At 45.6% G+C, this 26,992-nt stretch overlaps 1 protein-coding gene across 1 annotated transcript in view; it reads right to left on the bottom strand.

Annotated features, from left to right (window-relative positions):
* LOC144949612 (calcium and integrin-binding family member 2-like) overlaps nucleotides 1-26,992 on the bottom strand; it is a 46,711-nt gene that overhangs the window by 3,754 nt on the left and 15,965 nt on the right. Inside the window, exons 3-4 of the mRNA XM_078879582.1 lie at nucleotides 7,213-7,324; nucleotides 3,353-3,500 (exon numbers count right to left, since the gene is read on the bottom strand). Coding sequence (XP_078735708.1) covers nucleotides 3,353-3,500; nucleotides 7,213-7,324 — 260 coding nt within the window. The remainder of the gene's footprint in view (nucleotides 1-3,352; nucleotides 3,501-7,212; nucleotides 7,325-26,992) is intronic.

Below are 26,992 nucleotides of genomic sequence, written 5' to 3'. Positions count from 1 at the left end.
CTCAAGTTTAATTTCAAGTGCCAAACGCTCAATAATGGAATTATCCATATATCCCAAATTCAGGACCCTCCTGATAAAACCGTCTTGAGACTCAATGAGGCATTCATGTGTAATGGACATAACTATTGTTATTATTTTAATCACTAGCTTCTTTGCCCGTCCTAGGACGGAAGCTGTCATATTTACGAAAAAATGGAGTAGAGTATAATTGTATCTTGTGTCAATTTAATGACAGTGAATCTTGCACGAAAGTACCTCATGAAACACTTCACTGCATTTCACTGTAGCACTGTATTAATGGCAGTGAATCTGGCACAAAACAAAGTCATAAAACACTTCACTGAATTTCACTGTAGCACTGTATATAACTGACCTTCAATTTGTTCAAATTCACTGCTCTGATACTTTATTCACTTCTGCTTTCAGTCGCTGCGGTTGAAATAAATTGGAATTCGATACAATATCTGGAAAATTACCGATAAATGTCTATTTTACCATAATGTAGAAGCATAAAATAGACTTACCTTTTGTCTCAACTGCTGAAGAAATCAATAAAGACACCATATCTACTTTGTTGCTGCGTATAATTATTTATTAGATTAACTTTCAATAAAAAAACGTCAAACTTAAAGCGAATTTGCGAAAAAAATGTCTTTCCGCTCGACCTTCTGCGTGAGTGTAAAAATTCACCCGCTCATGAATATTAATGAGGGAGGTGCGGCATGTGGAGTGACGTCACGCGCGGGACACACACAAACAGACATTCTTGGCTCACTATAGTAGTAATAATTACATGACAAAGAACAGTTTTTTTTTCTGTTGAACAATGAGTGTTGACGTCATGCAAACGTATTAATAATTTCATCAGACCTGTGAGAATAAATGGTCCGAGTTGACACCAAACCGAAAATTCAACTCGCGGTCCTCGGATTGTGAGTCAGTGCCGCCCAGACACATTTTGCTGCGCAGTTGGTTAGTAAATTGGATAGACACGAGCATGACTCGAATTGAATGCTTCATCGCATCGTTCATCGTTTTGCATTTTCCACTTTTCTGCTCGTCTGGCCTGAATTCTACTCAATTACAATAACACTTAGGGGGGAGGGGGGGCAACATTGAACGATGACATTGCAAATATCACCGTTGCCAGAAACATACATCAAAGGGTAATTTCCTGAAACACAGCCGATATATTGGTTATGTCTGTAAGGGTGTTTTAGAACTGTATTTTAATGCCGCAGATGGAATGGGCACGTGTGCCGGTGCCAGGTGGATTATTGTATCGCAGGATCACGAGTGATTGCGGTTGCTTGGAAGGTCTTCATCCAGCAGTGGATTGGCTACTGCTACTGCTGCTGCTGATGATGATGACTGTAATGGCAGTTGAGTGCAGACCTGACGGTTGTGGTCCTAATATAAACATCCGCAATATGAAATACCTAGAGGTGCCACATTCGAGTTTCAGCTGTGGGAAGGCATGACACGTGTCTGGAACCTCTCCGCAATCGACTTCTGGTCGTTAATTTAACTCTGAAAGATTGAGCCAAGTGGTCCCACACAGTTGTATTTATCACTTATGTGGCTAATTCAAATGCCGGATGTGGCTAATTCAGGTGATTGAACACAGAATATAAATGTCTTTCTACAACAGCACTCGATGTGTAATCACGATAATCGTTGAATGCACGCGTTTGGAATTTTTAGGGGTGGCCCGAATGAAAATAAACAATATCACCCGAAACAAATTCAGGACCTTCTCCTGAGTGAACTGTTAGCAACCCAATGAGGCAGCGGAGAATTTTAATTACTTTGAAATAAGCATATTAAAGCTGTGTAAAATGCCCGTGTGCACACACGTGATTGCGAGTCGGGTGTTTTTTGCGACGCTATGCCAGCAGTCTCCCTGGCTACATTTTGTTCCAATACGATGCAATAAAATTGGGATTTATATAGCATTGAAATGCAACTGTCTGTATCTTAAGATGCTGTACAGACGAAAATAAAACAGAGCATGTAGAGTATATCACGCAGATAAAAGGGAGGTGCCTATGTTTATTTTTTTTAAAGGTGCGATTAGAATCATGCTGCCGTGGCCGGTTGCCTAAGGAGACGAAATTGCGAAGCATTTCAAATGCCCGTTTGAGAGAAAATGCCAACGAGTTAGGCTCTGACGAATATTGCGTGAGGTTAAAGAGGCCACGTTTCAAGCAGCGATATGGCCTAAAGAAGTATTATTTAACACTTTTACCGAAATCCGGAGCAGTATTTGTTACGATGCCATTTTCCTTGGGCAAATTTAACTGGGATTTTTTTTGTGGCAAATTTAAAAAAAATATATAGCGCGATAAACTCCAGGTTGTTAAATTTTAACAATCTGAAGGCCGTTGTTTGAACCGTCCACTCAAGGTACACACTTTTACTACCGCACGGAGAGTCAAGTTTCTCATCGAGGGAACACCGAAATCATTTCTGCTCGCTCGAATTCAAATCCTATACTCGTTTACCATTTAAGAAAAGATGATTTTCATCAAACGTGCTGCATTCTCAAATATACCAAAAAGTTGTCACTTTATATCACCTACAAGTTATATGTATAAAAAGAATTGCAAACAAATACATTTGTGAGCAAACAGCAGTCGTAAAAAAAAAACCTCGCGTGCCGAGATGAAAAACGTGCCGTGCTTCACAAATGCCGACGTGAATTATACGCTTTGCGTTCGTCTGCCCTGTGTTGGGTGGCATTTCTTTCCCTCATAAAGAAATCGAACGAAGCATTACATAAGGATGCACATTCTTTTTTTAAATCCTTTATATTAAGTTCGCTTGCTTGCTTGCTTGCGTGCTTGCTTGCGTGCTTGCTTGCTTGCTTGCGACTGTGCAAATCTTTCGGTCGTTTTTTGAACCCACTTCCCGTGATCCAATCGAGCTGACATTTTCCACACAGACTCGTTGTGCGTGACAATACATTTTCGTGAAAAAAATCATAACAAAATTTTACACTGTTTAGGGAATTTTTTAAAAATATTTAATTACCAATTGCTTAATGCTGGCAGACATCATCTGACCCATAGGTGGCAGCCATCTCAAGCCAGAGAACCGCCACGCATATAAAGGATTTATAGGATTTATAGTGAAAAACATTGTTTTTACGGGTTAATTTTTCTCTTTCCGGCCGGTCGAATATTTTTTCACCGCCGATTTCCGAATGCCGATGACGGGCGAGAAATCCCGCTGGTTTCTTGCCTGCCTTTTGTCACCCGTTGCACTTCTCAGCATCGTTTTGCCGTAACCAAGCCGGGCGCCGAAGGCACACGTGCACGTTTTCCGTGTTGCCGACGCGAGCGAGACTCACCGTAAATTTTGAAAGCGTAGTAAACTTTGAGCTCCCTCGGGGCCGTTTCACTGAAGGCGGAGAACATGTCCACGAAATCGCTGAAGGACATGTTTCCTTGGCCGTCTTCCGAGAACACCTCCAGTATTCTCTGCCGGAAAGGGTTTTCCTGAGCGCAGTGGTGCCAACCAGACAAACATAGTAATTGGCGCGTATCAATTTCATTTTACACCAACGGCATTAAACTGTGCTACGACCGCCAAGATACAAAGGTGCATTTAAACATTTGTAATACTCCTACTGATACTCCTGCTGTTATGGAGTGACTCATGCTGCCAGCTATGGCTGCAAAGTTTGGTCGTACATTGTTATGTATATAGTTTGTTGTTAAATTTGAATCACAGCTGCTATGATCACTGTTACATTGTTTGTATCGCTTTATTTTGGTGATTTCGAAAACGTTTTGGTTTAGCCATATTTGTTTGTTGTCGTACAGAGTTAGACTGATAACTTTAATCTAAATTGTCTTATGGTTGTTATTGTTTGACTTGCATCCCACTGGGATTTTTGCACACAGCGTTGATCTACGGTGCTTTTTCTGGAATTTTTTTCGCAGGATTTTTCTGTTGCGTTTAGTCATTTTAAGATGTTCCTTGTTCATGTTTTGTTTGTTGCGGTTGCACCCGAGTCAAGAGCCGCATGGCTCACAGGGCTGGACCTAATAAATGATAATGAAACTGAAAAACTTAAACGGGAACAGTCCGTGAACGCCTCTGCGGGAATTATTTATGCCGCACCCACATTCGTCTTACCTAATTTTGTTTTCATCATCATCATAATATTTGTTTTTATAGATATAAAACTGTTCCTAGCACTATAGGGATATAGGAGTACAATGATATGGGATTGTTGTTAGAAAAGGCATATGGTCGTACTCGAGTGCAAGTGCCTTATGCCGGTAATCAGTGCTCCAGGCCAGCCAAGCAGCGTTCCGGGAAATGTCGAACGAGAAGTTAAGCACTGGCTACAGCGTGTAACATACAAAGACAAAGATCCCCCGTATAGCCTTAACAGACTGTAGGGGCAAGTGCTGTTAGCGAGCACCTATGAAGGCCAGAACGGTACACGAGGGGGTGGGTGGCCAGCACCACGCCCGACCGCCTTTGTCTCCCCAGTGGCAATGTTTACACACTGCACCAGGTACTCATTTAATGCTGAGTCGACCTAGGGGAGGCCCAGGACCGGTTCAGATAATCGTCACTGGTGTTAGCCGTGAGCGGGAATCGAACCCGGGTCGCCAGGTTCATAGCGCAGCGCGCTAACCGCTACACTACAGCAAGGGGGCTTTAGTCATCATCCATAGGGCTCTGTCATGAATTCGTGTGAGTGTGGTGTCTTGGCGTTAGGGGCCACAAGGAATCTATTCGTCGATCAATCTAAATGTTTAAGTTTAATACGTAGCAGGATTTCACGACCAATATCATCCATAATGGAGTTTTTTTTTAGGTTAGATCGCGTAAATATATAAATGTGTCGTTAAACCCGCCACCACCCGACACAGCCAACTAGTAAGGGTTGTCACATAAACAGAACGTGCCAATTCGTCACGAGTATAGCACACCGGTGTGGTGGAGAGCCAAGCCACAACATTTACAATCTGAGTACGACGTTTCGCCAGTAATTACAACTAACTTACTAGTTGGCTGTGTCGGGTGGTGGCTGGTTTAACCACACATTTATATATTTATGCGATCTAACCCGAAAAAAAATCTCTATTATGGATGAATTTTTAACCTCACAGTTTACGTGTTTAATTGGTTATGTGTAAGGATCAACGTGTTTCAAGTCGTGCATGTGGCATGCAATGTGATAATGCGACTCCTTCAGACGTTGGTGGCCGCTAAATTGACGACTGTGAAGAAGAAAAATAATCGATTTTTTATTGGCATCGTGAAACCGAATTGTGACAATTCTAATGGTGCGGAGCTGTGCGTGGGTCATGTCGCCCTCGAACTGTCCAAATTGTTGAGAGATCGGCCACATCGTGGAGATTCTGGGTGCTAAAGGAACGGTCTCCATGAGTGCGGTAACCAAAAGGGAAGACATAAGACCAGATGGTGGGATACGGTCAGGGCAGATCTTGGAGGTCGCGTGTCAACTATCACGCAGCTGCGGGATTTGGCAAAGGATAACAAGTGCAGGCGAAAAAAGCGGTGGCGTCAACAGCATTGGCCATAATGACATTGAATGCTACACAAGAGTCACCTACATTGCCACTAATACCACCCCACAGCCACATACATAATGGAGATGTTTATCTACACAGTGAACATATTGGGCACATGATGGATACGTTGGACACTAATGCTGCCCTCAATACACATACATTGTAAAGAAGTAACCAGTAATGTCACCCTTGAACCAGTGACATGATGGAGATGTTAGGGGCACCGCGGTGGTGAGATGTTAACTCCTTCGCCTGGTATACAGGAGGTCGTGGGTTCGATCCCGACCATGACGCCTGCTGTATATTTGGAGTTTGCGTGTCTCTCTCTCCGCGGTCGCATATATTTTTCTCCGTGTCCTCCGGTTTTTCCCTCCACCTTTATGAACATGCGTTTAGAGTACTTCGAGGGGCTATCATTTGTGGCCAGGTCGCTTCTGAAAAAGAGCGACATACTCTTTGTTTTTTTTGGTAAAGTCACGTAGGTAGAAAATTCAAATAAATTAAATCACGACGTTTCGGAAGCAACACAAGCCTCCGTCTTCAGGTGGAACCGCCACAGCAAAATTACTGTAGTGAATAAAACCAAAGAGTATGAATCTTTGCAGTCACGAAAACTTAAAATCTAGAATTAAGAGCGACATAGCTCAGTCGGCCTTACCTGGTCAAATGAAACCTAGTTCACTCTTGCCACCCTCGAGTCATCTACACAGTTGAAATGTTCATCACTAATGCCACCCTAGGACCACCTACATTGCGGAGATGTTGAGCAGTAATGCCACCCTAGGACCACCTACATTGCGGAGATGTTGAGCAGTAATGCCACCCTAGGACCACCTACATTGCGGAGATGTTGAGCAGTAATGCCACCCTAGGACCACCTACATTGCGGAGATGTTGAGCAGTAATGCCACCCTAGGACCACCTACATTGCGGAGATGTTGAGCAGTAATGCCACCCTAGGACCACCTACATTGCGGAGATGTTGAGCAGTAATGCCACCCTAGGACCACCTACATTGCGGAGATGTTGAGCAGTAATGCCACCCTAGGACCACCTACATTGCGGAGATGTTGAGCAGTAATGCCACCCTAGGACCACCTACATTGCGGAGATGTTGAGCAGTAATGCCACCCTAGGAACACCTACATTGCGGAGATGTTGAGCAGTAATGCCACCCTAGGAACACCTACATTGCGGAGATGTTGAGCAGTAATGCCACCCTAGGAACACCTACATTGCGGAGATGTTGAGCAGTAATGCCACCCTAGGAACACCTACATTGCGGAGATGTTGAGCAGTAATGCCACCCTAGGACCACCTACATTGCGGAGATGTTGAGCAGTAATGCCACCCTAGGAACACCTACATTGCGGAGATGTTGAGCAGTAATGCCACCCTAGGAACACCTACATTGCGGAGATGTTGAGCAGTAATGCCACCCTAGGACCACCTACATTGCGGAGATGTTGAGCAGTAATGCCACCCTAGGAACACCTACGTCATGGAGATGTTCGTCAGGAATGCCACCCCCACAGTCGCCTACGTCGTTCAGATATTGGGGGTACATTTGTCGAGATGTTCGTCACCCACGCGGCCCCTGTGGCTGCACTGGTCACGGAGCGACACTCGAGCCGTGATGCAGGAGCCTTTGTACCTTCAGCTCGGGCATGGTTCCAATCAGCTGGGAGGGGATGGTGATGTCGCAATAACCGGAGGAATCCTTCGAGACGAGGTGCGGAACCAGCTCCATGAATCTGCCGTGAAGCCTGTGGTGGCGAGAAGACAACGGAAACATTTAGTTTTTTTTGCTTCATCGCCACATCCACGCTGCAACAGGGTAGTTGTTTTATTCTTCTTGGTTCTTTCGGTAAAGTCACGTGACTTTACCGAAAGAACCAAGAAGATGAATCCCTGCAGTCACGAAAGCTTTAAATCGAAATTTAGGGTAGCTGTTCTTCGATTTGTATAAAAGCACCACTGGGATGTGATCTGGCTGTAAAGGTCCCATACACGATTGAAAGATAATTTGAGCAATAAACGTCTTTTTTTTTAGAGCTCATCCTGTCCGTGTTGAAAATGTGTGCGGCAGAGGTGCTTTTAACACCAGCTGTTAGTTAGGGCACTAATCACAGGAACGCAATGGAAATTATACCATGTAGTTAAATCCTTATTTTTTTTGGTGTATAAACTAGAAATCACCTTAAGGCATCGCCTTCAGGTCTCAAAAGAAATGATGACTCGTCAATCTTCAAAACGGGCCTTTTTGGCAATTTAGCCTGCGTGTTTGATTTGGCAGCTTCCTCTGCAGCCATGCCAGCCCATTTCCGAGCCCCGGTACATGTTCAGTCAGCCTGAACAGCTTACTTATAGTTCAAGGCTTTACGGGCGACCATGAATCAAAGACTGCGACAGTGGCGCTTCTGTTCACGCTGGCAGGAAACCAAGAAAGCAATGCTTGCCCGCCCGCCCGCTTGTGAGCCAAGCACTGCGGCTGCTTACTGGAAGGACGTTGGGTCTAGATTGCTTGTCACCCTGCACACGGTCACCGCATCGCGCGCTGTCAGATGCACTTCTGCGGCCGTCTGGAACGCTCCTCCTTCCGATATGAGGAAGCCACTGGGACTATGCACTTTTAAATAATCTAGATTGAAAAACTAATTTCTTGAGAACTGCTTGTTGTATTTAGTTTATTGTCCTTCGCCCGTACCTCCGATTAGCACGGTTGGGAACGTACGGTACGAAAGAAGTTCAACATGCATGCAGACGTACGTACACCCCGCTCACCGCCTACTCTTACCTATATGCCCGACTCGGCAAACTGCACTCAAAGGCGTGGGCTATGGTTAAGTTAAGGGAAGCCAGTTGTGCTTGTTGCCTCTGGACGAGATGCGTGTGTCGCCTTCTCCTGTAAACCCAACGAAACGGCGCCGGACAACCGGAAGTCAAAGGGTAATATTTACAAAAATGTGCGTGTAAATCACGCTTGCTGTACACAGGGCGCAAAGGTCCAAAATGCCACGTGGCCAGCAACAGACAGCACCGTTGGAGGCGTAAGAGGTGAGGGTCAATACATCACTTGAGTTGAGACAGGTTATCAGAACGTGGGAAACAGAGACAATGGACGTTAATTCCAAATTGAACGTGCATAAATGACGCGAGTAAAATTTTAATAAACGTTGCCGTTTTAAATGACCCATAACTCACCTCCGTGCCCCAAAAAAAACTCCCCAAAGTATTAATTTACCGTCCCTTTCGTTTCTGACTTCCTGTTTTAATCTTCCGTTCGCTGCACGCACCCCGGACAGCCGCGGTGAATATGAATTAGGCAGAAAACTACCTCGTGGAACATCATCATCAACTGCTTGCCCGCGGCCTTTCGGCACGTACGAATTATAACCGCACAAACGTGTGTTTCTCCCCACTTCCCCCCCCCCCCTGCGATTGTTAAATAAGAAAACATTTCGATGTCATACATGGGGAGATGAATTGATCCGTTGGCAATAACATTCTGTCGGCTAAGTAAGCCTTCTGTGCCGGGCACGTTGCTTTTCTGTTTTGGGCAAAAAAAATCAATTTCTATTATGTGGACAAGGTAATGGAAAATGCCCTTCCTAGGATATAAATACTGCGGAAGTGAGCACCAATAGCACCACTAGTATAAACAATAAAATGGAAAATCCTTAGCACGGCTTATTTATTTATATACTTTTCCCATTTATCCCATAACGCAAAAGTTCTTCTGAAACCCACAACCGACGACCCACGGTGGCAATGCCTTTTATGAGCAATGCTCCCATAAATAACGCTGCTGGATTTACTCTTCATACCTTCACAAGTGATAAGCACAATCTCCGTGACGTTCCTTAACGGCCGTTGCGACGCTGCCGCTTATTCTCTCGACTTCTCATACGGGAGCGTAATTAGCACACTGACAGAGTTCCTTGATCTGATTTTGCACGAGCCAAGCAAAATGAGAGAGGTGCCATGCCACGGATGACCATCTCAGGTTAATATTTTTGGATAATGTGTTTGAAAACACAGTGTAACGTTTTTAGTATCTCTGGTGCTCAAAGCAAACTGAGCTTGGATATCCAGTTTTAATATGGCTCGTAAAAGAGCAGCCTTGTAAAATCCCATCCAAGAGTAAAATAGGCCGTACATTTTTAAAATATATATTTTATAATGCACATCCATTGCTCAGCAAATCCTTTTCGATCGCAGGGGAGAGATATCACTCAACACAACCATAATTGAGAAATAATGGAATTTTAAATGGGGGTATTTGTAATGGCCTGGGATAAGGCTGACGTTATATAACAGGATAATAAGAGGCCAGCCGTCACGATTCTGATTCTGGGCCCACTGTGTGCGTCTGTGGATCCATTCCCCGTGTGTGAGCGTGCGTGCGTTGCGTAGATGCACGTGTGTATGCGTTTCACGGAGATCCGCTCTCGCGTGTGTGTGTGTGCGCGCACGTGTGTGAGGAACGGTGGCGCAGTGGTTAGCGTGCTGCGCCACGAACCCGGCTACCCGAGTTCAACTCCCACTCATAAGTTGTCTTGTGGTTGTTGTTGTTGTTGTTGTTTGACTTGCATCCCACTGGGATTTTTGCACACAGTGTTGGTGTACGGTGATTTTTTTTTCTGCAATATTTTGCTGTCTTTTCTTGGATTTTCTGTTTGCACTTAGTCACATAATCACTTTAAGATGTTTTTTGTTCATGTTTTTGTTTTTTGTTTGTTGCGGTTGCACCCGATTCAAGAGCCGAATGGCTCACAGGGCTATACCTAATAAATTAACTTGAAACTTGAACTCCCGCTCATGGTCAACACCGGTGACGATAATTATCTGAACCAGTTGCGGACTGTCCCTAAGGTCGACTCAGTTTCGAATGAGAACCTGGTGCGGTGTGTTAACATCGCCACTCGGGAGGCAAAGGCGGATGAGCGTGGTGCTAGCCATTCCTATGCTTGGACATGGGAATGGCTTAATTGTCCATTGGGCACAACTGAAAAATTCCCCACTACCACAACAGCAGGTCTTCCATGTTAAAAAATAAACGCCCTCTGCATTTTCTCACGTGGGAGAGGCTAACATTCATTCCCTAATGGAAGCACGATCGATGTATCTCATCCAAAACCATCCCAAACAACAGGCGCTGTGTCAGATTCCAAATAAATCCCTCCATGAAATATTTAGGCTTGACCCCACGGCTGTTGAACTCTATTGGGCTGAGCGCCGTATTTGTGGGCCCTTGTGGAGCGGTATGTGTGCGCTCATTTAGCATGCGATAGCGCGGCTTTATTGACCCGATCAATCGCTGATATTTATGGACGGCTGTTCAACACTGTCCATTTTCGTGTCATCTCGCACACGCACACCGTGTGCCAAGCTGGTGACACCATGGTGCAGAGACTGTTCAGACACTGATCAGGACCTCGCTGTAAATCGCCGAGCAGCATCGCTGACATATGCGGGCTGCCAGTATCGGTGCTGGATTACCCAGCGCGTCGCCACAACTCTGCATATCACAGACATCAATCAAAGCCGTACGTCCGATTAATAATAACGATGATAAGCTTTACTTATCCATAAGTGCCTCAGGACTCTTTTCAAGAGGGTCAGGTAATGCGTTGAGATGTTTGGCCAATTTTAGTTGTGAGTAGGAAACGGACCTGAGGAAACTCCCCACCACGCACACCAAGAATTGACACTAAAAGCTCTGCACAGATAGATTCAAGAATCCATCGCCGAACTGAAAATTATCTGTCCACTCCGCAGCCCCAAGCATACAGCATCTGGTATTCTCATGCAGCCTCTCATACAAGCACTAACCAGGCTCAAGCCTGGTTAGCTTCCAAGACCTGACCACATCAGGAGCATTCAAAGTAGTTTGGTCGCGAGAGAATCGTCGTGAGATTTGGGGCCAGGGCTTGTTGTAGATGGGGGGAGAGGGACCCTAGTTGGCTCCACTAGGGCCGACAGAGGAGCCCTGATATATTTCTAGCAGGTGTGAATCCTACAAAGCGGTAGCAGTGTTAAAAAAAAAACTCGGGCACCAAGGGGCTCTGGATTAATGAAAAAATAAAGGTGCACAAATTAAATAATCAGCTCTATTTCAAATCCTAATGAAAATAGCAAGCTAATTAATGGAAAGAGACAATGAATCTCTCTCATTGATATCTTGCCTGCATGTTTCTTCCCTTCATTCTCTCATCTCGCTGCATCTCATCACATGTCTGTCTACGTATTTATAATCTCACTATATCTATATCTCGTGTATATATATACCGTTGTCTCGCTAGGATTGAATACATTGAAAGGGGAAGGCCACCAAAACATATTTTGCTTAGGGCCCCAAATGAGCCAGCACCATCACTCTCTACAAAGCTCGGTAATTGTTTCAAATATATCTATGTTCTCATTCCAGAAATATTTACTTCTGGGGGGGGGGGGGCTAGAGAAGAGGGGGGGGTGCCATTGAACAATCACGTGGGGCACGTGGACGTCGATAACTCTGAACTGCAAAATGGTGTGAAGATGAGACGCTGCTGTGTTTGAGATCCCAGTAAGCCGATGATCTACGCGCCAGTCGTGAAACATCGACTGTCATTACCACACGGCTGTGGTCATAAAAAACAAATACGCGGGCACATGTAGTTGCCGATGTTCATTTGTTGTCACACCTGTGTTGCTGGAAAGAACAATATTGGTAGAAATGCCGTGAAGTAACCGTTTGGCTGATTAGTAGTGATGTTTGTAGGCTCACCGCGTGGGGAAAGGTTTTCTCCAGACAGGCCAATTTAGTGAATGTTTCGAAGTAAGTCAAAGGTGTTGGTTTTAAGTTGATGACAGTGTAAATGGGGTGGAGCGAAGGCCACGTGGTTATCACACTGCACTATGAACCCGGTGACCTGAGTTTTATTCACAGCCACCGCTAAGTTCAGTGTCGAGTGGTACCAGAAGCGGTTATGTGCTCCTCATCTTCGTTAGCCCGCACCAACCAGGGTGATGAAGCACGATTTAGCGTGGGAAGACTTTCATCCAGCGGTGGATTGATGAACGGATGTGGATCCTTAGTATGGTAGAAATGGCTCAAAGTGGGTTATTAGCTAAACCAGGTTGTTTTCTTTTTGCAATATACCCACTAATACATTTGATTAGAGCTCTGCCCAATCCTCCCTTATCTTGACGCCACGTCATTGCTCATCATTAAGGAACCGTATCCCTTTTAATCCTCCGTCGTTTGCCAGCGGAATGCCGATTTTTCTGCAAAGGGGGCCCGGGAGAATGGGCGACCATCCGGACAATTTGGCGTGAGATTGAGGCGTCATGCTGTCCCGATGTAACGTGCAATCTGGCACTGCGTATGCTTCCCTTGCGTGTCTTCCATGCCTGGACACATTATTTTATGTTTGCTGGAGAGGGTGCCGTGCTGACGAGATGTTAACTACCTCTCCTGGAATACAGGAGGTCGTGGGCTCGATCCAGACACTGACGCCTGCTGTACATTTGGAGTTTGCGGTGTCTCTCTCCCCGTGATTGCGTGGATTTTTCTCCGGGTCCTCTGGTTTATTCCTCCACATTTAGAAATATGCGTTGAGAGTATTTGGCTGCTATAAATTTCCACATGATACGCCATCATGGGCTATATAGCTGAGTGGGCCTTACCTGCTGAAAAATGTAGTGAATAGTAAAATAGAACTTTTATCGTTCCACCGCCTTTCTCCACTCGATCAAAACACAGCACGGGATCGCCATGAACAAGAAACACACAAAAAACGAACTGAGCAGCCATAGCATGCCTGACGTTTCACCAACGTCATCATCGTTATTAGCATCAGCCATGGTCAATCCACTGCTGGATGAAGCACTGGACACGGCAGCTGAATGCAATGGTAATGTAGCGAATCTCGGCAACGGTCCATGCTGTCCACGTCTGCTACGGGCGGCTACCCTGGATTGGAGATTAGCACTTGCCTGTCTCTCTGCTGTGCCGTGCCGCTTAACTAACTGTTTTACATTACTGGGCCGTCAGACTTGTGTTGGCTTCAACGGTACCCTGGAGATGTGTCCCACACCGGCTATTTGGCTGCTGAATAGCGAAGCGCCGGGGTTGCACTCTCCAGCGCAGTAAACCGCGCGTATATAACGCATTCATTGCAAATGGGGCTGGACGGCCGCGATCATAAAAATCTGTGGCATCCGCCCCCTGTGTGCCAGTAACACCGAGTCACGAGAGTTCCCAGAAGCAGTTGGCGGATGTTGTCGGTTTCCAGTGTGTCTGGGGCTTCCGCGTACCCTTTGTGTGTCTGTACCAGAGGTCGCAAACGGGTTTTGATTCCTTACCCGTACCCGGCCGCACCAGGGTCGCAAATGGGTACCCGTACCCGTACCTGGCCGGGTACGGGTAGCCGGGTATCGGGTAGGGTACGGGTTTCGGGTACCCGGTTGCGACCTCTGGTCTGTACAGGTGCGAGCGGGAGAGCGGGCACGCCGCAAAACGTGGCGTTAAATATTCACGACGTGAAACGGGTGGATGAGGCGAGTTGCCATTTGATCATGAGATTTTGGGGAAAAGTGTGACGTTTAAAGGACATTAAAGAGGCACTGTAATCGCGGAGATATAAATAAATGTACGTCCATTTGTCTTTCCACGAAAAGGTCATATTTGTTATTCCATCAGCCGAACCTGCGGTGCTCATGAGACCTGTCCGCTCATGGGTTTCCTTGTTTCAGCACATTTTGCTGAATTTTGGTCGAGAAAGCCTATTGGCTATTGTAATATGTTTTTAGTTGGATAGATTATATTGTCCTTGGGTCTTTCGTTAAAGTCACGTAGATAGAAAATAATGAATAAATAAATCTCGACGTTTCGATCACAACACAAGCAATCGTCTTCAGGTGAAAAAATACAGCAGGCGAACTGCTTAGGCAGACATATAGCGAGAGAGCTGCTACGTGACTTTACCGAAAGACCCAAAGAGTATGAATTCCTGCAGTCACGAAAGCTTTAAGTCAAGATTGCATAGATTAGTAAACCCTTTGTGGACGTAAGACAAAGTGGCAAAAATTAACGTACGACTTTGCGGGAAGTCAACAGATGTCAACAGTTGTTGTCCTCTGGCGAGACTGGCTTCTACCACGAGGACGGTGGAGTTCCACCAATGGCTCAGAACTCGCTGAATGGACACGATTGTTCATGACAACAGGTCAACAACTTTGTTTCTTGACTGCATCAGGTGATACACGTAACATATGTTTTCACCTAAGGTGTCCCCACACCCATAGTTGAGTGCAAATCATTCAAACATTCATTACAAGCACCCTCTGATCAATCATCTTGACAATCATCTTCTTGGTTCTTTCGGTAAAGTCACGTAGAATGGAAATAAAAAAATAATATAAATAAAACATAATAACATATATAATAAATAAAAAATTCGTATATTATTCTATTCTATTACTTTATTATACTATTTTATTATGTTTAATTTAGATTTTTATTATTTTATTATTTTCATTCTACGTGACTTTACCGAAATAACCAAGAAGATGAATCCCTGCAGTCATGAAAGCTTTAAATCGGAACTTGACAATATTATGGGATGCCATTTCAATAAATTATGTTCAAATAATTATATTCGCGCTTGGTGGACGATGTCATCGCAGGAACGTAAGAAGTGGTGGCAGCTTGGGAAGGCCTTCATCCAGCAGTTGATAGACCATGGCTAATGATGATGATGATGAACTCGGGGTTGTCCGGGGGTGCCTGTGGCATGCGGAATCCCCGAACAACCATTTACGGCCTTCGGCCAGGAAAGTCACAAAAAAAATTGCACACCAACGACGCATTCACTCGATGCTCCGTTTTGAAGTTTTAAAACGAAACATCTTTGAATTGTTGAATTAAAGCTTTCGTGACTGCAGGAATTCGTATTCTTGGGTCTTTCGGTAAAGTCACGTAGATAGGTTCAAAGAAAATAACAAAACAATAACAAAAAACGACGACGTTTCGATCGCCAACGCAAGCAATCGTCATCAGGAGAAAAAAAAATATAGCAGGAAAGCTGCTGAGGCAGGATGTTTTAAAGGTTTGAAATTGGTGTTGCCCAAGGGTCATCAGCGAAGTGGGCGGGGCTAGTGATGTTAATGTGATAAATTTGCATGTCAATGTAAGATCGCAGAGCCACCGCCACATCGAGGAGAACGAGCAACGGTGGCTGTGTTAGTGAGACATTGAACCTGTTAATGTAAAGACATTGAACCTGTTAATGTAAAGACATTTCACCTGTTAATGGAAAACCAGAGAGTCGAAAATAACTACTAACATCGGAAGGCAGGATGGAAACACCACAGCCATGAAAACGACGGAAAGTGCAGCGTTCATCACGGATAGATACATTTGTGCGCTTATATAAGAGTATGTTACCCAATGGTGTGTAACTTTCATACTGTTTTTTTTTTGTTTTTACAAAAGCCTTACATGCCGCTTAAACATTCCTGCAAGAGGACATATGAACATTGGTGCAGCCATATCATTTTCTAACAATGACAACCAAAAAACGCTCCCAGATTTTTTTTGGGGCCGCATTTATAATGGGAAGGGTTCCAAGTCGTGCCAACGTTCACTGGGCCAACGTTGGGCAAACTTTGGCAAGTGAATGGAACCGCTGGACAATGCTGACCCAGGTGCTTTTCATCACGGAGGAAACGCGCCTGGCACCGTACCTGAAGCTCTCACGCAAGCTGCACGGATTCCGCTGTGCGCTCACACACTTGAAAAATACTTGCTGCGGCATTCATTTCATTTCTTCTCCTAACGAATCGTGGCTACAAATTCAAACCCCATAGGTCCAACGCGCAAGGAGGCTCGGGGACAAGGCACCTTAATTCTGCACAGCTGCTGCACGGCCCATTGCAAAAGCACACGGTGATTAGTGCCACGGTGTTGGGCCATCACGAGATGCCGAGCCGCCATCCATCGCACGCACGCACGCACGCACGTGGAAGCCGACTCTGCTCTCGGCAAGACGGATTCGCCCGGTCCGTTTTGTCGAGCAAAATTTTTTTTCTTCTTTTGCTCGAGCATTTTTGTTTGCTGACATACGATGTATCTTTCTGCCTCCCCTTGTGCGCTGTAGTTGATGGTTTAATCATGCCCGCATCCCGCTGCATTTCAACACATGACGGCGTCAACAATCTTTTCCTCCCGTCGATCCTCGGGTAAGTGACAGCCCCAGTGAGGGATTGCCGCCTTTTGCGATCATCCTCCCCGGCTCCGGTAATCGGGCGGCTCCAGCTCTCCGCTTTATTTATACGGCGCTCAAAGTCTACTCACAAGCGCCGGCGGCGGCGGCGGCGGCGACTAAAGTGGCTGCAAAAACCACTCGGGCTCTGCTCTATCGGCCAGTGCCGGTTGTCACGCTGTGATTGGCAACGCACGTACACACGCGCATGTCGTCTGCGATCCGTTTCACGTTGATTCGACTTGAAGACAACGCGTCGGAGAAATGAAATGGGTTCTTTTCTGTTGACTGTGCTGCGAAGAAAATAACGCCGTGCATAGAAGGCTGCATCTGCCATGCAGCGGTTGCTGCACCCACAGTACAGAGGGTTCGGGTTCAATTCATGGTAAAGGTGGTAGATGGAACCATGATAAGATTGCAGTAAATGGGTTTAAAGATTGACAACCTGCTGATGATATCGGTAGGGTTTGGCATTTATGTGTACAATGCTAAAAAAATGCACGAGAACTGCATATATTATACTAGGGGTTTAACAATTCACCACTGCCCCCATCCCGAACGATTACATGAATTTCCACTATTATGGGCCGCAATTCAATTCAAGAATGTATTCTCTCATACCACTTACAGATATATAAATTCCAATGCGTGATCAGGTACTTTATCACATGTTTTTTATGACCATTCAATGATACACAGATTCGCATTATAGCAATGCAGTGGAATAAACATCCATTGATATTGCGCAAGAATGCAGCAATTGGTGATCAGCTCTATAACTTTCAGGAAAATGCAGTCAATAACATCATGGCTCGCTCAGGCTATTTCAATTTACACGATCACAATAGCTCGCTTTGGTCGATATTTCAACCTGTCGCTCTAATGCTCCGATAATCAGGTTCTTATACCAAATGCCAGTGATGTTGCATATGGTCACGGATCAAAGCCAGTTCTTGTACTTTGACATGCATCTGTGTATGTGTGTAGGGAGCGGTGGCGCAGTGGTTAGCGCATTGCGCAGTAACTTGAGTTCGAATCGCGACCACGTTTAACATCAGTAGCGAGTAATATCTGAACTTTTGTTGACCTTTCACCTTTGTCAGCCTTAAACGAATAACTAGTTTGCTGTGTAATCACCACCACCGTGGGGGCAAATGTGGTCGGATCTGATCCTGGCTTCACCACCCCTTATTGCATTGCACTGTGCATGCTCACAGCACTTGCCCCAACAGTCTGTTAACATCTGTATTAAAAGTTCTTGGTATGTGTGTGTTAGTGCGCGTGGAGAAAGATTGTATATCAAAGCAAAAGTAATATAGATCATCCGAATACATTCTTAAACATGTACAGATGTTGGCAAAGGGCAAGCATCGAGGAGGCCAAAGCTGGAGATCAGAGGAGGCAAGATTTAATGGCAGGCGAGTTGCATGGACAGGATGTCACCCTGCATTTCATAATCAGAGCCGCTCGCGGCTGCCTCGTGGATAATTCCGATGACGGATGGGCAGAGCAAGAGGTGGGGGGGGAATGGCTGTTGCGGCGTGTCAGCGAGACTGACCGTGATCATCTCGTCGTGACGTCACCTCCATCAGTCTTTGCGACACAAGCGGCTCTGTCCGGCTCCCCAGCCCCCTTCGCCGCATGCTCGTCAAGGCAGGAGCAGCGGCAACGCGAGAACAGTTGGTTCATCTTCTTGGTTCTTTCGGTAAAGTCACGTAGAAGGAAAATATTAAAATAATACAAATATTAAACATAATAAAATAATTCTCACGACGTTTCGGCCACAACGCAAGCAGCCGTCCTCAGGTGAAGAATGAGGACGGCTGCTTGCGTTGTGGCCGAAACGTCGTGAGAATTATTATGTTTTATTTTTATTATTTTATTATTTTCCTTCTACGTGACTTTACCCAAAGAACCAAGAAGATGAATCCCTGCAGTCACGAAAGCTTTAAATCGAAAGTTGGTTCATCGTCATTAAAATCGTTGTCAGCCATGGTCAATCCACTGCTGGATGAAGGCCTGCCGAAAGCCCCCGTCACGTCTCGCGAGCACGGCTCCTGCATGTGAACTGACTTCACCGCTGCTTTTGCCCAATGGCTGACTTCGTGGATGTGTTTCATTTCTCGGCCGATACACGTTAAGCAATTAAAATTTGGTTTGCGATCACTTCCTTGCCGAGTAATTATCTCAAGCTGCCACACATCGAGATGTGCTGCATGGTATGTGCGGTTATAAATAATAATATATGATGACTAATCGTTTTTATTTTATTTACATGAACGTTTTGAAGCCACTGCCAGATGAAGCCCTCCTGCACGCCACGTGGTTGACCATACTCGAGGAAGGTGCGCAGGAACAGAACTGCTTCGATGACGGGAGGGATGGAGGGATGGAGGGGGCCCCAAGAATCGCGTTAGATATTACTCACCACCCAGGAGTCAAACTTAGGTCGCCTGGTTCGCAACAAAAGTTTTTTGACCACTGCACCACCGCTCCACCCGTACGGTGCAGGGGTGGATTACGGGTACGCTTTTACAAAAATACCACAATGGCGAAACTTAAATGCGGAGTTGGTTCTCGTAGAGGACTCGACCATGCTTAAGTGAATGACACAATCGATCGTGAGGGTCGTTTCCAGGCTGCAATTAAGTCAAGGGAAGGGAAAATGCATGAGGTGTGTAGAGACACGAGGATATATATAGCGTGTCCATGTCGCAAGTGTGCCCCAGACTGGCAGCCTCCGCAGCTGCCAGCCGACCATACTCCACGTGACATCCACGAGGAGTAGGAGCGGGGTGGTGCTGATGATGTTCATAATCAGCACCGCGAGTCGGCAAGTCTCAATCCCTGCAGTTCCTCGTTGCGGTGCCATCTCCCTTTATCACATAGCATCGCAATTTTGTGATGCACAAGGATTGTGCTTCGCTACACTGGCAAAGCTATTGTTACACTGGCTAAGGCAGAGGCCAAGTCAGGAGACAAAGGTTGAGAGAAGGTCACGGTTTGTAGGTGGAGGAGCTTCGTATGAGAGTGTTTTAAAACCGAAGCAATAGTTTGATATATGGCAGTGTTGACCTTTTTCACTTGTCCTGTTTGCAGGAAACGATCGTACGAATGTGTCAATTATCGTGAAGGTGACTGATAAGAATTTGTTCGCAGAAATCAAAGTTAAATGTTTAATGTGGGCGTGGATTAAGTTAGAGTAGTTTAAGTTTAAGATGATGTAAATTACTTTTTGCTCTTTCAACTTCCCAGCAAAGAAACAGGGTAGAGAATCCATAATAAAGATTTTGTTTTGGGTTAGAACGCGTAAATATAAACGTGTCGTTAAACCCGCCACTTCCCGACACAGCCAATTAGTAAAGGTTGTCACGTAATGAAAACGTGCCATTTAGTTACTACTGCAGCACACCGATGCATTGGAGAGTAAACCCACTACAACATTTACAATTCCAGTACCGTGACGTTTCGCTGGTGATTACAACAACCAGCATCACCAGGCGATTAGCCGGAACGGCAGGGAAGTTGTACAAAGCGTACGAGGCCACACGCACGTGACTCTTCATCCTGGAGAAATCCGATGGGCTATGGATGTCTTTGTTCACGGATGTCCAGTAGGGTCCGGGTCTGAAAGCCCCAACGACAAACAGCACGAAACACGCGCTGTCGCACATGATCGCAGGGGAGTGGGCTCGAGTCAAGCCCGAGCAACGGGACTCTGCCCACCGTGCCCAGGGGGGCGGAGTGCCGAAGCTCCTTCGGGGACTGGGTTTTGGAGCAGGAGAATTGGCATGGGAACGCAGACTCCTGGCGGGGTGGAGGGTGCAGAGATGTGCGCAGAGACGGACGAGGACCGTTTCCCGTTGGACGCGGGAACGACGCGGCATGAGCATGCGGAGAAGACAGTTTACGCGACGGCACGGGTACAATGTACACGCAGGGAGAACGTCACGAATGTAAGGGGCGGCGGGCGAGGGGGGGGGGCTTTTATTGTCACAAAGTTGGCCAGCGTTGTCGCTGTTGATGAAGAAGGTTCGGGTTTCTCCGTTGTTGCGAGCAGCAGTTGCACGGCGAGGTTTTATTTTGGTCGTCGCTTGAAACGCCACAAAAATGTATTAAATCCGGACGAGTGGATATTGGTGGTGAACGAATCACCTTGTCAGTGATATTTAAAATAGGTTTTAGTTTCGGTGTTTCATCGGTGAGATTTCAAAAATCTAACAGTCCCTTATCGGATTAAAATGTGTGTAAACTCTTTTTTCCATTTGTTTATATATATAGTATAACAAATAAAAAGTTGCAGCAGCTTACTCATATTTTATTTGCACTTAGGTCGTACCTCCTGGACATCTGTGAAAAATAGCTGTACTGTAAAGTTCATCGGATTCCTCCAGTATGAATACATCTTATGATTATGATACCATCTTCATCACTCATGTTCTATCCACTGCTGGGTGAAGGCTTCCCCACGATTATACATGTGCCCCATACGATGCCACAATCCATACAAACTGCTCTCTGCAGGGATTCTCTCAGGCAGGTTCACTCCTCTGGCTGCCATTCTATCACCAGTCTCTACTCCTTTGAATGTCATCCCTTCTAGCCATGATGTGTCCTGCCCAGGCTCACCTACTTAAACATTTTTTTTATTTTACCAGGTAAGGCGCCACTGAGCTATATAGCTCTTTTTCAGAAGCGATCTGGCTATCACAAATGATAGCTCAACGAAAGTGGCTTATCACGTGGAAATGTATAGCAGCCAAATACTCCAAATATATGTTTCTAAATGTGGAGGGAAAAACCGGAGAACCCGAAGAAAAATCCACGCGACCACGGGGAGAACATGCGAACTCCAAATATACAGGCGTCAAGGTCGGGATTGAACCCACAACCTCCTGTATAACAGGTGAGGTAGTTAACATCTCGCCATCTCACGGGAGATTGTGGAGGCGGATTGGGCAGGATAGATTCCAGCGATTAATGTATTATAGCTGATGGTGATGATGAGACATAACTTCAACCTCTTAGTTATTCTGATGCAAACATTTTAAAACGTCTATCCTTAGCTACGCATATGTTTTGCAAGTGGAAAAATAAACATTCGGGGTACATGATGTAAAATATATGAACGTTCTGGCACGAAGACGGTCGCAAGTGCCCTCTGTATTCCATTTGCCATCATCATCATCATCAGCAATGATCCATCGACTGCGGACAAAGACTTCCTGACGCCGTCGCCATTCCATAGTGGCCTGGCGATGACACGATTGGTTGGCAATGCCATACAATGTGATTGCGTCTGATGTGATATTACGTGTCATTTGATACTTGACGTGGATTTCGAATGTTTTTTTTGTGTGTCCCCCTCTCCTAACAGCCTCTTCCCCAACAGCCTCGTCTCCAACACAAGAATTAACAGTGGCGCTTGGAGCGATTGTGCGCTTGCAAGTGACCGCTCCTTAATGGCGGTGACCATTTCAGCTGTGATTACACTAATTAACATTCCGAGATAGCGTTTCACTGAATCACGGTGGTGACATTAGACCCGCGTGCGCCGCTCAAGGTTGAACGCTTTAGAATCGGCACTTAAAAAGTCACGTGTAGAAATACCGAGACTCCTTAAATACTCATCACTTATAATGGCCAATTAATGGTGCCCGTGTCCAGTAATGGGAGAAAGAAAACGGAAACTTCAATGTTGACGCCCTACGTGCAATCCCTCCCTCCCCACTCCGCCAACTAAATGTCCTTCATAATCAACGTTTTTGGGTTTAGATCGCGTTATTTATAAATGTGTCGTAACCCTCCACCACCCGACACGGCCAATCAGTAAAAAAAAAGTGTCACGTTGACAAAAGACAAATAGTTCACTGCTTTAGCCCACCGGTGTGTTGAAGCGTGAAACCACAACATATCGGCTTTCATTCTAGCCAGCCGCTTAAACTTGCGCAAAAAAAAGGGTATCAACAGTAAACACTTGGCGCCTCCATAACAGTGGGGAATTAAGACCATTAGCTGTCTTTAAGTACGTGGCACGACCTCAATGGGTTGTGAATTATCGCGAGGCGTTGTCGGTGGGCCTCGCTGGCACTTTGAAGCATGTCAGCGGAATGCATCACGGTTGGGGGGGGGTTGACACACGCTAATAATATTCACGACGTGCCGAGCTGCGGACCCGCTTTACTTTGCCGATGGAAAAATGGGAGGGGAATATTCGTTTAACACGGAAGCTTTCGCGACCAATATCATCCATAATACAGGGTTTTTCGGGTTAGATGGCGTAAATAAAATGTGTCGTTAAACCCTCCACCACCAGTCACAGCCCTATTAGTAAGGGGTTTGTCACGTAATCAGAACATGCTAATTTGTTACCAGTACAGTACACCGGTGTGTTGAAGAGCATATCCAACACGCTGCTGTACTCGTAACGAATTGGCATGTTCTGTTTTCGTGACAAACCTTACTAATTGTCCGTGTCCAGTGGTGGCAGGTTTAACAACACATTTATATTTACGCGATCTAACCCCCAAAAAAACCTTATATTATGGGAATATTTCTTTATTCGTCTGTCATCCTTCAAAAGAGAAGGGTGTCTGCTCGTGAGCCAGAGAGAAAGGATGACGGCGTCTCTACGTTCCCTGCAAGCATCAAGGCTCCCCAAAAGTCCAGGCAGTGACATGGTTTGAGTTTATTTGCTATGCGACACCGGTCATCCCATTAAGCCGCTTTCCCTGGCTAATGCAACAAAGGAACATCCGTGGTGCGTGAGCGCGGCAACAGCAAAAAAAAAGTCGATCGTGTAAATTGCCCTATCCGTGCGGTGTTCCGTAATCGCTCTATACCGCCGCGGGGCTCTGAGCCTGTTTTGTCGCAGCGGTGTTCTGTGATTGTCGACACGTGGGGTCGCTGGGGTTAAGGCGGTGGACTACGGCGTTATGTAAACGTGTTGCTGTTGCTGTCGCCTGAGAGTTTCGATGAGTCGGTTGTGCTGGGTGTCAAGACATTATCCGAACACAGTTGGTTCGCGTCCTTGTGCATGGTGTGTCAATAGTGTCAATAATGCTTTGCATGTTGATAATTGTAAATATATAAGTATGTACATCAAATTCCATAATTTCTCCACAACTAAATTGAATCGTGTTTCCTCCATCAGCGTATGGACTTTCTGGACCTTTGTGATAATTTGTCCAAAAGCAATCAAACTGCAGACCAGTTTCTAACTTTTGGGTCTCATCTGAAGCATCATGCTTATTATACAAATGAAATTGGGTTGCAGGTGCTGTTGGTAAAAGCACTCCATGTACACGACCAAGAATGTTGAAATTGGTCCACAATTTGCTAAACCAACTATGGTGACTAACCAAGGTTCAGACGGCCCATGGTCCTGTTGAACTCAATTTTCTTTTTAAAATGTTTATGTGGGGAGATGAACAGCAGTCCCTGTCTATTTATCTTATTACCCATAATGCCCCACAACAGCGCACAATGAGTTGATACCCAGACCATTGTAACGCGACCACGTTTAAACTCATAAAGCGGCAACACGTTCGAGGCAGTAAATGATAGTGATCCGCTCTCGGCCTGCTCCGAAGAAAACGCTGACATCTTCTTGTCATTTGTAAACTTCCGACTTGACTACTTGCACCGGGCCCATAAAACAAAACCAACAAAAAAAAGGGGCACCACTATTCACCACAACTCATCCCTTGCTCTGTGCCAAATGAACCAGGGCGCTGATTAGAACGGCGCCGGGGATACGAGCGTGTTGGGGAAGCACTAATGAAGCGGTCTTGCTCCGGCTGTTTTAAAGGCAGATGTACCTTGCTGGACAGTTCTCATAAATACACCTGCAGCGTTGTCACCAAAATATGGAAAAATCCATGCACACACCACAAGCAGTAATTAAACCTATAACTTAAGCGGTGAGTTGAAAGGTTCGCAGGACATTTGTCATACAATTTCAAATCAATATTTGTTTAGGATGTCAATGGGTATGGTCTCGCAGGTCTGAACCAATCATCATCGAGTTTGCCTTTGACGATTGACATCGCTCTTCGGTATGAAGCCAGCATGCATGCCCCCTGTATTCAAGATCACACGTGTGCGTTCACGCAATAAAGAAGACGTCCGTCTTATATATCCGTGCAATTAATGTGACCTAGACATGTAGTGTGCCTCTTTATTGGCCAAATAAAAAAGGGTAGTAATAATCAATCAGTCAATCAATATCCTCTATTTAAAACCACACGAGGACCCATAGAGATGAAAAGTCAATTTTTTTACCAGGGAGATCACAAAGGCGTGCAGGTACAGGTGCACCTAAAGGTCAAAACGACATCATAAAGGGAATGCATGTTGAGTAGCGGAGAAACGCCATCAATGGATTGCAGCACGAACTAATCGATGCTGCCGTTAGAGCAAAATCAATCATGGTGGGAACCGGCAGGGACGCGTCGCGTGAACAAGTGACGAGAGACGTGGGGACACATTGAAGATGCAGTGGAGACTGTGGGGAGGGAAGGGAAGCAGAGGGGATGGCAGCGGCGGCGAGAGACGACGTCACAGAGCTCGGATGCCATTCGCGGACACGAGGAAAGGAAAAAACACAATGGAAGAAAATCGGAAAGGGCTCACGTGGCCAGCAGTGGGAAGTTATAGACTGACGACAACAACAACAACAACCAAGTAACGGTGGACAATTCAGCAGTAGAAAAAAAGATAAAATGTATCAGTATTCTCCAAAACTTCTCCCATCACCCCCTCCCCCATCTCCCACCGCACCCCACCACACATACACCACCTGCAGCTCGACATCTGAGCGCAACAGGTGAGACCATCAACCGATGCGTACGTCGCCCCCCCTCCCAACCTTCCCCCAGCTTCCTTGTCCATGGCGAGAGCAGTAAAGCATCGCAATTGACAAAGCGTCACGCGCACGGCCCTTTTTGTCGGCCCGCTGCTGGATGAAGGCCTCCGCGCATCGTACGGGTCGTGGGGGGATGGGTCGGGGGGGGTCATTGGGCCATACTTCACTACGCTGGACAATACGGGTTGGTGAAGGTGGGGAGACACAGACTTCGGAGCTTAGTACAGTACAACATTGGACGTTGTCCACCGCATGTGCCCCGCTGAAACATCTTCTTGGTTCTTTCGGTAAAGTCACGTAGAATGGAAATAATAAAATAATAAAAATAAAACATAATAAAATAATTCTCACGACGTTCTGTCGAGAAGACAAAGTCAAAGTCTTCTCGACAGAACGTCGTGAGAATTATTTTATTATGTTTTATTTTTATTATTTTATTTTTCCCATTCTATGTGACTTTGTCTTCTCGACAGAACGTCGTGAGAATTATTTTATTATGTTTTATTTTTATTATTTTATTATTTTATTATTTCCATTCTACGTGACTTTACCGAAAGAACCAAGAAGATTAATCCCTGCAGTCACGAAAGCTTTAAACCGCTGAAACCTATTAATGCCTGCTATGCATGGTGGTTGCTCACAAAAGCACGGCCTACGCTCAGCCTGGCTGGGTTTCCAATATCTGATGGGATCAGGTGAGCAATGTGCCCAGGAGGCTTTTTAACACGTAGGCTTTCGCGACCAATATCATCCATAATAGAGGTTTTCGGGTTAGATCGCGTTAATATATGAATAAATTGGCATGTTCTGTTTACGTGACAACCCTTACTAGTTAGTTGTGTCGGGTGGTGGCGGGTTTTAACGACACATTTATATATTTACGCGATCTAACCCAAAACACCTCTATTATGGCCAAGAGGACTTTGCACAATAGAGTAGAAAACTTAAAGATCGAGATTGAAAAAACGCGTTTTTTTTTAAGTTTCTACTCTGTGCTAAGATATGGCGGCAAGGCACCCGTGTCTCAGGCTCCCATCTCAACCATGAAGCCCATTATCCCAGTGACCAAGTGCCCATAATCTGAGGTACACAGCTCAACCACATAGAATCTTAACCAAGTTAATGACAATTGTGTGCATATGTAGCTCAATTTGTGAAGCCCATTAATTGGGTGCCAAGCTCAACCCAAGATCATTGTACACAAAGTGATTGCCACAAATGAACCAACAATACCTTGTTAATCTCGTCAAGGAGCATAAACCATCTCGCGAACTCCGATCATCCTCGCAGCTGCTTTTGGCTCGTCATCAAACATCGTG

Source organism: Lampetra fluviatilis, chromosome 3, assembly GCF_964198595.1.
Source record: "Lampetra fluviatilis chromosome 3, kcLamFluv1.1, whole genome shotgun sequence".
NCBI classification, from domain to species: Eukaryota; Metazoa; Chordata; class Hyperoartia; order Petromyzontiformes; family Petromyzontidae; genus Lampetra; species Lampetra fluviatilis.
This window is presented reverse-complemented; position numbering and strand designations above follow the sequence as displayed.